The sequence below is a fragment of the Suncus etruscus genome, chromosome 2 (assembly GCF_024139225.1).
Source record: "Suncus etruscus isolate mSunEtr1 chromosome 2, mSunEtr1.pri.cur, whole genome shotgun sequence".
NCBI lineage: Eukaryota > Metazoa > Chordata > Mammalia > Eulipotyphla > Soricidae > Suncus > Suncus etruscus.
Genome location: NC_064849.1, coordinates 51,014,958 through 51,027,556, shown reverse-complemented (window position 1 = coordinate 51,027,556; position 12,599 = coordinate 51,014,958). Strand labels below are relative to the sequence as shown.

General features: G+C 33.5%; 1 protein-coding gene across 1 annotated transcript in view; it reads left to right on the top strand.

Moving 5' to 3' along the window:
* TTC6 (tetratricopeptide repeat domain 6) overlaps nucleotides 1-12,599 on the top strand; it is a 221,602-nt gene that overhangs the window by 137,542 nt on the left and 71,461 nt on the right. The window contains 5 exon segments of the mRNA XM_049768952.1: nucleotides 964-1,136; nucleotides 3,374-3,510; nucleotides 7,045-7,214; nucleotides 9,230-9,350; nucleotides 10,564-10,714. Of these exon segments, the coding sequence (XP_049624909.1) occupies nucleotides 964-1,136; nucleotides 3,374-3,510; nucleotides 7,045-7,214; nucleotides 9,230-9,350; nucleotides 10,564-10,714 (752 nt within the window).

Below are 12,599 nucleotides of genomic sequence, written 5' to 3'. Positions count from 1 at the left end.
GGATGCCGGGATTCAAACCAATGACCTTCTGCATGAAAGGCAAATGCCTTACTTTCATGCTATCTTTCCGGTCCCTAAACACACCATTTTTTTGATTTTTGGGTCACACCTGGCATTGCTCAGGGGTTACTCCTTGTTCTATGCTCAGAAATCACTCCTGGCAGGTTCAGGGGACCACACGGAATGCCGGGACTTGAGCCACTGACCTTCTGATTGCAAGGCAAATGTCTTACCTTCAGCCTATCTCTCTGGCCCCTCATACTTATTTTTGTAACGCTAGTTCCCCTAACTAATCCTTAGAATAAAAAAAAAATGAGCTTAATAAATATGTTTTTATTTTAACCATAAGACCTTGACATTTTGTGCATTAAAATATTAATGTTTTTTATTAACTTTTTATTATGAAATGTTAAAAACTATGAAACATTTTAAGTTCAGGGTAATTATTTTACTTCATATTTAAATTAAAAATGTTTTTGGACTATAGAGATAGTACAGTGGGTAAGGCATGATTCTTTATCATGGTCCTCAAACCTCACCAAGATTGAGTCCTGAGACATAGATTGTAAATCAAAACTGAAAAAATGTTCTTCAATATAAAAGTGTTTAACCAGTCTTTGAAAACAATATTTTCATTGTTAAATTAAGAAAGACCTTAGGGGCCAGAGGATAGCACAGCAGGTTGGGCATTGGCCCAGTTCGATCCCTAGCATCCTATATGGTCCCCGGAGCCTGCCAGGAGTGGTTTCTGAAAGCAGTCAGGAGTAACTCTTGAGTGCCAGTGGGTGTGGTTCCAAAACAAACAAACCCCAAACATACAAAAGACCTTAAATGGTTAAAGTATATTAGAGAAACAATGTTTTAGTACTCTGTTGTAAGGGAGATATTTTAATCATTAAAATTATTCATAGTAAATAAAAGAACCGTTAACCTCTCACACATTTTACTATTTTAATTCTTTAGAGGTCTATTTGTCTAAGGCAGAAATTTTCAAAGCAAACAATGAGATTACTTTGGCAATTCTAAACTATACTCAGGCAATTAAATGCAAGCCCACAGACGCTGATATTTATTTCAGGAGAGGTGAATTGTATGAAATGGAAAACAGAGTGTTAGCCATTGATGATTTTTCCAAGGTAAGTTGTATCTCACACCATCCTGTTATTTTTATAATTAGCTTGAATAGTTTAAAATTACAGTAAATTGTTAAATTTATTTTATATATATTACATAATAAAATTTGTTATAAGTTTGGGCCTAGAACATTAAGAACTGATATTAAAACAAATCAAAACAAAAATAATTAGTTTTAATTAAAACAATAACTTGATACTGCTTGCTTTAAAAATTATTCATGAAGAATGACATTTACATCAATTATCTTTGTATTCGACAATGAGAAATGAAGTGGAATAAACTTTTCTAATTCCCTCTTGAATTGTGAAACAATGAAGGAGCCTTTGAAAATTACTTCTTTTCAAATAATAGAAAAAATTCTTTAATTTCTGAGTTGAGGTTGATTTTTTTTGCAAACAGTTCTCAAAAAAAATTTTTTCCCTGTATTCTGCCATACACACATTTATTTTATGAAGGAACAATGTTGTAGTGATTAAAGGTTTGACGAATAAAAGCTAGGTACATGTTCCTTATTTACATGGAATCTACATTTTAAAGGACATAGATTGCATAAATAAATACATAAGTGTACAATTGTAAACTATAATGAGGTCTTTGAACAAACAAAGATGATGTGGTTATTAACAATTATTTGATGTTATCAGGAATTTTCTATGGGGAAGTGAAATTTTTTTTGTTTGTTTTTGGGCCACAACCACTCAAGTGTTACTCTTGGCTATACGCTCAGAAATTGCTCCTGGTTTGGGGGACCATATGGGATGTCAGGGGTTGAAACCAGGTCTGTCGTGGGTCAGTCGTGTGCAAGGCAAAAAAGCCCTACCACTGTGCTATCCCTCATGCCCAGAAAGTGAATTTTTAGCTGCACTGTTCTTTAAGGCAGGTGTGAAATAAATAGTTCCCAGATTGCATTTCTGCAATTGAGTTGTAAACTAGATCGTGTGTGTGTGTGTGTGTGTGTGTGTGTGTGTGTGTGTGTGTGTGTGTGTGTACACAAGTCGGTGCATGGAGTGGAGGCTTTTTTTTAGGGTGGTGGGAATTTTGGACCACATCCAATGGTACACAGGGATTATTCCTGGGTTTACTCTGCTCTCAGGGATCACTTTTCCTGGAACTTAGGGGATCATGTAGGGTCCCCAATATTGAACTTGTGTCAGGCTCATGCAAGCCAAGTGCCTTCTCCACTATACTATCACTCTGGTCTGTCTCCTGACTTTTAACAATGAATTCTTCTAAGTACATTAGGAATTTAGAAGTCATTGCAAAAATTTAGGTATTCACATGTCCAACTACCATGTTTCTTAATCTGCAATGATTATTTACATACTTAAAACTGTTGTTTTAAGAAAATATTACCTTTCTGTTCATTTCTTCTTTGGGCACTAATAGTTTAAAATTTGACTGTCATATCTAAATATCAAATAATTTAGTTTTGGGCCTGGAAGGTGGCGCTAGAGATAAGGTGTCTGCCTTGTAAGCGCTAGCCAAGGAACGGACCGCGGTTCGATCCCCCGGCGTCCCATATGGTCCCCCCAAGCCAGGGGCAATTTCTGAGCACTTAGCCAGGAGTAACCCCTGAGCGTCAAATGGGTGTGGCCAAAAAAAAAAAAAAACCAAAAAAAAACCAAAAAACAAAACAAATAATTTAGTTTTTTTACCTTTCTTAAAATATTTTTTGTATTTTAGTTATTTTTCCCATTGTTAATAGGCAAGGCATTTTAATAATTTATACTTTTATAATTTATAATTTTTTAATAATTTAAATTTGTGAATTTAGTAATTTATAAGTACATTCACACTAACTTGCCTGTTACTATGAAAGAAATGAACAGTGTCAATATCAACTCATCCTCTCCCCTCCATCATTTTATGATCTGATTTCATTCTTGACTCAATGAGTCAATCCTGATATCTACTATTGTGTTTATATATAGTAGGGATAGATACTGAGGTACACTCAGTGCACCTACTTTAGTCAAACAGATCACTTCTGATGTTTCTTCAGTAAAATTTTATATGCTGTTTTTTATTCTGTCATAGAAAAATCCTTTCTAAAATTTGAAGATAGGTCAACTTTCTAAAGATATCATCTTCAAATATAAATATGAAAGTACTGACATCTTAGTTTGTCTTAATATTATATGAAATTAAAACAATGTGCAATTTATTTAATTTGCTAAGGTTATAATTTTTCCTTTCTCATTTTGGTTTTCTGCCTCTCCTCCCCACTCCCACATAGTGTATCTTTTATGATTCCAAAAGAACTGATGCATTAATGAAACGTGGGCTATTTCACTTTGAAAATGAAATGTGGATGCAAGCCACACAAGATTTTACTGACTTGTTAAATGTGAATCCTCAAGATTCTCAAGCAAGGTGAGATATTAATTTAATATTAAAATTTGGGGGTGGTTAAATTGTTCATTTAAGGTAAAGAAAAAACAAAGTTCACTCTGTGAGCAGGGGGAGTTGGGGCCTGTTTTATAATATAAATTTTGAAATAATATTAATTTTTAAACACATGTTCTGAAGAAAACTGCTCAAAATATATCAAACAGAAAATTTAAAATAGTGCATAATAGTGCTACTGAAAATCTTGTTAGTGTTCTAACAATTGTAGATAATTTGATTTAACAGGCAGAAAAACATAAGTTAGAATTATTTGTAATTTCTTTAACCAGTTACCATTATACAATGGTTTTTACAGTTATATTTTGTATGCATACCTATATACATGACCTTTTTTTTTTCCTTGGGTTTTTGGGCCATACCCAGTGGTGCTCATGGGTTGGTTATTCCTGGCTCTGCACTTAGAAATCACTCTTGGCAGCCTCGGGGGACATATGGGGTGCCAGGGATTGAACCCTGGTCTATCCCAGGTCAGCTGCACTCAAGGAAAATGCCCTACTACTGTGCTATTGCTCCAGCTCTCTATACATTATCATTTTAAAATATATTGGTATATATTTTCTCCCTTGAATTTTTCTCCAATATTTTATTTTTATCCATTGAGCTTAAAGATCTTTTATTGTAACTTAGCCATTAAACTTATTGGGACAGATACAGCTAATACAACAGTTCTTATTCTATTACTTTATTTTTCTTTCTTAAAATGACCTTGACTTTATAAAGTTCTTTATTGTTTAATTTCAGGCATACAATATTTCAATTTGATCTCTTCATCAATGTTTACTTCTCTCTACCAGAGGCCCCTGGCCCTCATTTATGGTGTTTCCCCACCTCCCAATCTGCTTCTTCTAGAGGTGCTCCCACACCCTCTTTTGTTTCTTTAAAGTATTTGCACTGTGGTTTAAGTACTGTTACTGATAGAGTTTCATACCTAATGCTTTATTACCTTTCCACATCTCCTTTCCTTTATTGAACACTTCCCTGAACCAGTTTTTGCTCCATTCCTGCCTTATCCCCAGTTTCGCTCAGGTGGCATGTTTCCTACTAAATACCAATTCTTCATGATTTTCTTTTATTCAAAGTTTTTTTTGAAGATGTTTAAAATGTTATTAGTCATGCCTGTTAAATTTCCACTCAATTTTTATTGAAAATTCTTTTCATTAAAATAAAACATGCATCTAAAAAAGCATACAAAATATAATTGCAGGGATCGGAGAGATAGCATGGAGGTAAGGCATTTGCCTTGCATTCAGAAAGATAGTGGTTGGTTCGAATCCCGGCATCCCATATGGTCCTCCAAGCCTGCCAGGATCGATTTCTGAGTGTAGAGCCAGGAGTAACCCCTGAGTGCTGCCCGGTGTTACCCAAAAACAAAATCAATAAAAGATACACACACACACACACACACACACACACACATACATATAAATTTGCATTACTTTTTTTGAAGTAACATTCACTTATAATTTTATGTTGGGGTTTGGATGTTCAGTAAATAAATCTACATCTGTACTTATTAAATTATGCCTGTCACTAAAAGGTGAGTTTTATTCCATTAACATATTATTGATCTTTTTAACTCAATTTAATTGCCACCTCATATCTTTTGCCTTCAGTTAGCTATTGTTTTGTTTTTGTAGTCTTAAATTTGGTCTTTAAAAAAATGTTCAATTATTTTTATTTAGTTAATTTATTGAATTTATTTAATGTGAGTTAAATCAAGTGGTCGTTCTAGTTCATTTAGTTTGTTGCTAATGGCAGGATTTACCTATATTTTTAATAACTATAAATTATTCCAATGTGTATATAAATTATTTATTTTCTGCTCACCTCTTATTATTAGACACTTGTTCTATCTCTTGGTCACCATGAATAGTGCTGCTATGAACATTATAATGATCATTATATCTCTTTGGAGTAGCATGCTTATATTCTTTGGATATATGGATCATGATTAGTTTTAATCTTAGTTTTCTGAGGAATATTCTTTTTTATTTAAACACCAAGGTTACAAGGTTGTTCATAATGCGTGTTTTTTTCCCCACAGATAAAGTTGTTTATGATTGTTGTTTAGTCATACAATGTATAATAACCTTCACCAGTGCACATTTCCTGCCATCATTGTTCTTTTCCATCTCACGCTCCCTAATTTCCTTTTCCCTCCCACCAACCCTCCCCTGTCTGCTTCTGGGTAGGCATTCTACTTTACTCCCTTACTCTTTTTTTCTCTCTCCTCATCTTTGACACTAAGGTATGCACTACTGTCAATGAAGGGGTGCCATGCATGTCATGCCATCCCCTTTGAGCACCCAGTTTTTGTCCAGAGTGATCAGTTGCAGCAATCACCTTCACAGTAGAACCTTCTCTACTCCAACAATATTCTCCACTCTTGGCGACAAGCTTCCTATCATGGACTGGTCCTTCGATCCTCATCTCTATTGTTTCTGGATATCTTCACCATACTGTCTTTCATTTTCCCTACCATAGATAGGTGAGATTATTCTCTGTTTATCCCTCTTCCTCTGACTCATTTCACTCAGCATGATAATCTCAGTGTCCATCTAAGTATAAGTAAATTTTATGACTTCATTTTTCCTAACAGCTGCATTGTATTCCACTGTGTAGATGTATCACAGTTTCTTTAGCCACTCATCTGTCGTCAGGCACCCAGGTTGCTTCTAGATTCTGGCTATTGTAATTAGTGCTACTATGAACATAGGAGTGTAGAGGGCATTATTGTATTATGTTTTTGTGACCCTGGAATATATCCCACAGAATGGGAGAAACTGTTTACCCAATACCCATCAGATAATGGGGTAATATCTAAGATATACAAAGTACTAATATAACTTAACAAGAAAAACACATCTAACCCCATCAATATTTGAGAAGAATAAATTAACAGACAATTCCTCAAAGATGAAATACAAATGGCCAAAAGACACATAAAAAAATGCTCCAAGTCACTAATCATCAGGGAGATGCAAATCAAAACAACAATGAGCTACCATCTCTAGGAGTGGTAGTGCTGGGTCATATGGGAGCTCAATTTTCAGTTTTTTGAGAAATTTTCATAATGTTTTTCAGAAAGACTGGACTAGATGGCATTCCCACCAGCAGTAAATGAGTGTTCCTTTCTCCCTATATCCCTGCAGCACTGATTGTTTTTGTTATTTTGTTTTTGTTTTTGTGATGTGTGCTAGTCTCTGTGGTGTGAGGTGATACCTCATTGTTATTTTTTATATTTTACTTTTTTATTTTTTATTTTTTACTTTAATATGAATATATTTATGTATACTACTAGATATAATTGATTTGTTTACACAAAATATTTATATACTTTTTCCTATTAACTTCTCTGATGAAAACTTTCTGGAAAGCATAAATAATCACAGAATGTTATTCAAATACAAAATGAGATATGGTTTTACCAAAAATAGAAATATACATTCTGCAACGTGTGTTTAAATGTTTTTTGTTTCTTTTTTTTTTTTTAACTAGGACATTCAGGGGGAGAGTATATTATAATCGGCACTTATTTACTCAAGCAGCTGAAGATTTTTCTTTTGCAATTCACTTAGATCCAAATAACTGGTTAGCACTGTATTATAGAGCCTGTTTATTTCGAAAGACAAACCCTTTGAGAGCACTACAAGATTATAGTGTTTCAGGTACTTTTTCCTACAATTTGCACATTTATGGGAGTTTTATTGAGGTAATATTGATTTATAAAATTATTACATGTTTCATATATACAGCTTCTAGTCTTGACAACTATATGTCTATGAAAAATTTATATGAAGTTCATCTAGATATTAATTTGGTGTATTTAGTATAATGTATATATTATAATAATATATAATATTTATATTAATTTATTATTTATATTCAGTTTGTCTGTTAGTGTATTGAAGTGTATGTATAATATATAATTATGGCAAAAATACAATAACAAATAAATCTTTTTATATTAAACCTGTGAATATTTCTGGAAATCTAGGCCTATTTATTTAATCTGCCTACCCAAACTGCATTTACTATTCTGGGGGGCATTGTCCTATTTCATATACCCAGTTCAGGAATCTGTCAAATTCAAGGTAAATATATATATATATTTCTTGCCACACTTGGCAGCACAGAGGTTAGTGCACTTGGAAACCATTCCTGACAGGCTCAGGGGACCATATACGATGCTGAGGATTGATCTGTGTCAGCCACGTGCAAGGCAAATGATGTACCCTCTCCGGTAGTGCTCAGCTACCAAATTCAAAGTTTTTTTTAACTCATAAACTGAAAGGAAAAGGCTTTGAGAATTATTAGTAGAGGATGCCAAAAATTAAAAGTGTCTACTTCTACTTCACCCTATACTAGTATAATTTTTGGTTTGTGAGTATGTATGTACAGGCATGATTTCGAACAGAGAAAGCTCAATAAATATTATTAGCTATTATTATGTGAATGAATTAAACTATCCCAGCAAGCATAAACTAGCCGGTTCCCTACATTTCAAATGCTTGAATTACATCATTGCATGAGTTGTAGGATAAGAAATTAAAAAGCCATTTGAACTCTTAAAATGACAGTAGATAGCTTCTCAGAGAAGAGAATCTAAGATGATTATTACTTTGCAACATTTTCCCTTCTTGGAATTGACTTGAGGAATTTAGGATATGTGGATTAAATGGTGTATAAAAGCCATTCTAATTCACTAGCATGGTTTTATTTAAATATAAAAAGAAAATCAGTAAGTGAGGAGACAATGTGATGAAGTCTAGCTTTACTGATGAGTAACAGCAGGACCACTGACAGGGTATTCTTTTTGCTGTTGCTTCTATTATTTGTAACATATGCAATCATATTGCTTGCTTTCACTTCCAAGTTCAGCCTAATCATCCAAGTTCAGATGACTTCAACTGCATTTCCTGATAATTGTTTGAACTTTGCTATCTGCTACAATCTGAATTTGCTAATTTGACAATTTGCAATTCCTATATCCTTGATAAACTGTTAAGGGAAACAGTGCCCTTCTAGTTGCAATTTGCTAAAATTAATTAAAGTTAGGTTTTAGGTAGTTTTTCTCTTTGTATTTGGTCATGATCATGGACATTATAGGTATACTCCTTTTGACTTTAATCTGTTCATTTGTACACTGATTTATCATAAACTATCTCCAGGATTTTTCACAGCTCTAGTGAGTTTGTGAGCCATGGTAGACACATAGAAACTGACAAATACATCTTTATATAAAGGTTCTTTTTCACTCATCAAACAAGTGTGCATTTTGCAGATTCGTGTTATAGAATGTTAAAAATTTTGGATCAAATGAAGGTTAGAAATTAGGAGTGGGAGCCGGTGAGATGATACAGCAGTATAGGGCGTTTGCCTTGCATAAAGGGAAAAAAAGAAGAAGAAAAAAAGAATGTTAAAAAAAGGCCAGAGAGATAGCATGGAGGTAAGGCATTTGCCTTGCAAGCAGAAGGACGTGGTTTGAATTCCAGCATCTCATATGGTTCCCCGAGCCTGCCAGCATAGAGCCAGGAGTAACCCCTGAGCACTGCCGGGTGTGACCCAAAAACAAACAACAACAACAACAACAAAAAGGCCAATGAACAATGTGCAGTAAATAAACTATAAACCAGACATATTTGTCTAGAATTTGAAAAAAATGTGATTTTTTATTTTTAAGCTCTCATAAATGATGGCTATGAGAATCTAAATTGTTTTCTACATCGGGGCATACTCTATGCAGATCTACATTTTTGGATGCTGGCTATCTGTGACTTTGAAACCATTATTTCTCTTGAAAGGTATGTTTTCCTTTCTTTTACTTATTAAATTAGGAAAAAGGTAAACTTGTATAAAATAGATATGAGGTAAGGGATTTGCCTTGCATATGTCCAATCAAAGTGTGATCACCCCAAACCCCATATGGTCCCCAGAGCATTGTCAGGATTGATACCCAATAACAGAGCAAGGAGTATGCCTTAAGCACAGCTTGGTGTGACCCCAAAAAATAAGCAAATTAAGAAACCCAACAAAATTCCTCTTTATCATTAAGAACGTATAGAAAACTTAATGAAGTATATAGCCATCCTAGATGAGAAAACTAGTTCTACAAGTAAGATTATTTTTTAAAGTCAGAGCCACCCTCATGTTTCATCAACATGTTTGTTTTAGATACTTTTCAAATTGTAGAGGTTTTTGGAAGCAGTTATATATATTGTTAATAAAGTCAATGAGCTTTTAGATAAAGTCTAGTAAACTTTTAGATAGAAGCTAGGTTAGAGCCTTTTGAAATTCATAGAAAACTGTCATGAAGTTTTAAAATAATTACAGATGTATTTCTAGTAATATCAGTGCCATGCCCAACATATGAAAATGGGAGGACATTTTCTAACACTTCTGATTTATTACTTATTTTGTAAGGAAAAGAGAAAAGCTGTTTTCCTGTGGAGCATAGGTTCAGAAAGGTACAGACTGAAAGTTATACGCACTATACAATTCATAAAACTAACTATAAAACTTAGAATTTAATAAAATACTTGCATTTATTTTAAATCATTCACTAGAATTGAAGGTGTTAAAGTGACAAATCATTCCAATTTCATACTACCATCAAACTGTTTACTTAGCTTAACCAAGGTAAACTTTGACTCAGGAAATTCAAAGGGCGTAGATACATAATGACCACATTGATTTTCTTTGGTTATTTTTGAGCCAGAGGGAAAGAAAAGTTTTCATATTCAAAAAGTAGACAGAAACATTGATAGTCAAAATATTGGTCAGAATTTTTTTTTAAAGTAGGGTTATGTGCAGTTTCTTCATTCTGATCTAGACACTTTGAACAGGGTAATTTCTAAAGTCATTTCAATATTACAAGTGGTTTTATTCTTAGAAAGCAACATATAATTTGCTTTCTTAGTTAAAATTATTTATATTGTTATGTACTTTATTATATTTATAAATCTTCTAACACATTTTGAATAATTTGAATGTCTAACATGATTTTGCATTTTTTAGAACTTTTGTTGTGGCTTATATTAATATTGGTCTCATATATTTGTTGCACCTGGATAATTACTTTGAAGCTATTTGGAATTTTTCTGAGGTCATTAAAATTGATCCTTTACATATTCAGAGCTATGTTTGTCGAGCAAAAGCCTATGACAAGGTATTTAAGGTTTGAGAATTTTAATTTGGAATAAAGATTGGTTCAATATAGTTCAGTATATTAATATGGTAACTGCTAGATAATTGCAGATGCTAATGTATTTAGAACAAATATGTTAAGCATATAAAATAGATATAAGCTTGATAAATTTCTTTTGACAGTGATAACTGCTGTACTTCTTTCCAGAAAAAAAATTAATGTCTGTTTTAAGGGTGTTGAGAAAACCATTGAGATGCCTAGGGAGAAAGAGAAGGAAAAGGATCAGGATCATTATTATCAGTATCATCATCCACCACACACTAAATAAATTTTAAGTGGAATAAGGGCCTGATATTAGACTGACTCTATATCCCTAACTCACGCCACACACAGTTATTTTTAAATGGATTAAGGACATATTAGATTGAATCCTAAAATATACTAAGTAAAACATAGCAAATCATTGGAAAAAAAGGTCATTATCATCATCATCATCATCATCATCATCATCATCATCATCATCATCATCATCATCATCATCTGGAATCCTCTCTCACACCATACACAAAGTTAATTTTTAATGGATTAAGGACCTGATATTAAACTGAATTCATAAAAATATATTGAAGATAACATAGCAAAACAATAATATTGTTTCTAGAGGTATCTTTACTCAATGAACTAAGCCAAGAAAATAACAGAAATAAGAGTTTGCATAAAATTTGGAAATTTCTACACCATAAAAAATGGTTACAATGAAGAAATAGTTGCTCTTGAACCATCTGTGAAAGGGATAATATCCGATTACTTCCAGTTCCCTAGAACACATGGCTGAATAAACAAAATGTGGGATATATACTAACAGTAATAAGAAAAATCAAAATTCTGGAATTCACTGTTTCATGGTTGGAACTACAGTGTATTCTACTGAACAAAGTGAGTCAAAGATATAAGAAATTCAGGATGATCTCTCTTATGTGTGAAGTATAAACATAGTAAGGGGATAAAAAACAAAGAGAACAGATTCAGCCTTTGTCTGCAGAACTGAGTTTGTTAATGGATATGTGGATGGAAATCTTGAATGGAAGGGTACCTAGGGAAATGGTCAAGGGACACTGACATTGACATTCTGGTGGTTATTATGATGTAGTTGCATTTTGGAAAGTAAGAAACACTCCAAGAAAGAAATTGAAAATGGGTGAGACTGATATATCTGTGCCAAACTACTCTGTTTATCATTCACCTTTCCAGACCTCTGGGTGGGATCACTGCAAAGAAATTCCTTTAAAAAGTACAAAATATACTCCTCACAAGACTTCTAATTCTAATCACATTACCCAAGGTCAGAAACATAGCTGTCAGAGAAAATAAAAAGGATGATGTTATTACTTCTTTTATTTGAAGTTATCTTGAGATCCACGGTTACTCCCTTTTAGTCCCTAGGTAAAGATATAGTATATACATATATATGTATATATATACTAATATATACTATATATATGTAAAGTTTGAGTCTGGTTATATTTTCAAATTATTCCATACATCTCAGAAAAAGTAACTTTTAGAACCTGAGAGAGTGAAGTTAGAATGCAGGAGCACTGAGGAGCAATTTACCATATTTGCCGGTGTATTAGACGACCGGGCATATAAGACGACCCCCTAATTTTGCAATTAAAACATAGGTTTAGGCCTATATTCGCTGTATCAGACAGAACGTTCCTGTGCTGCATGTGTTCCTGTGCTCATGTACCACAGCGAGCCAATCACAACAAGCAAAGGTTCAAAGGTTATACTGTAATAAACATCCTCTCTGACTCTGGCCAATCTGAGCAGGCTTTAGACAGTGTAGATTCCAGAACATTGTCTAATTTGCATGCTAGAGAGGCGGTCCGAGCAGCCTTGCAGT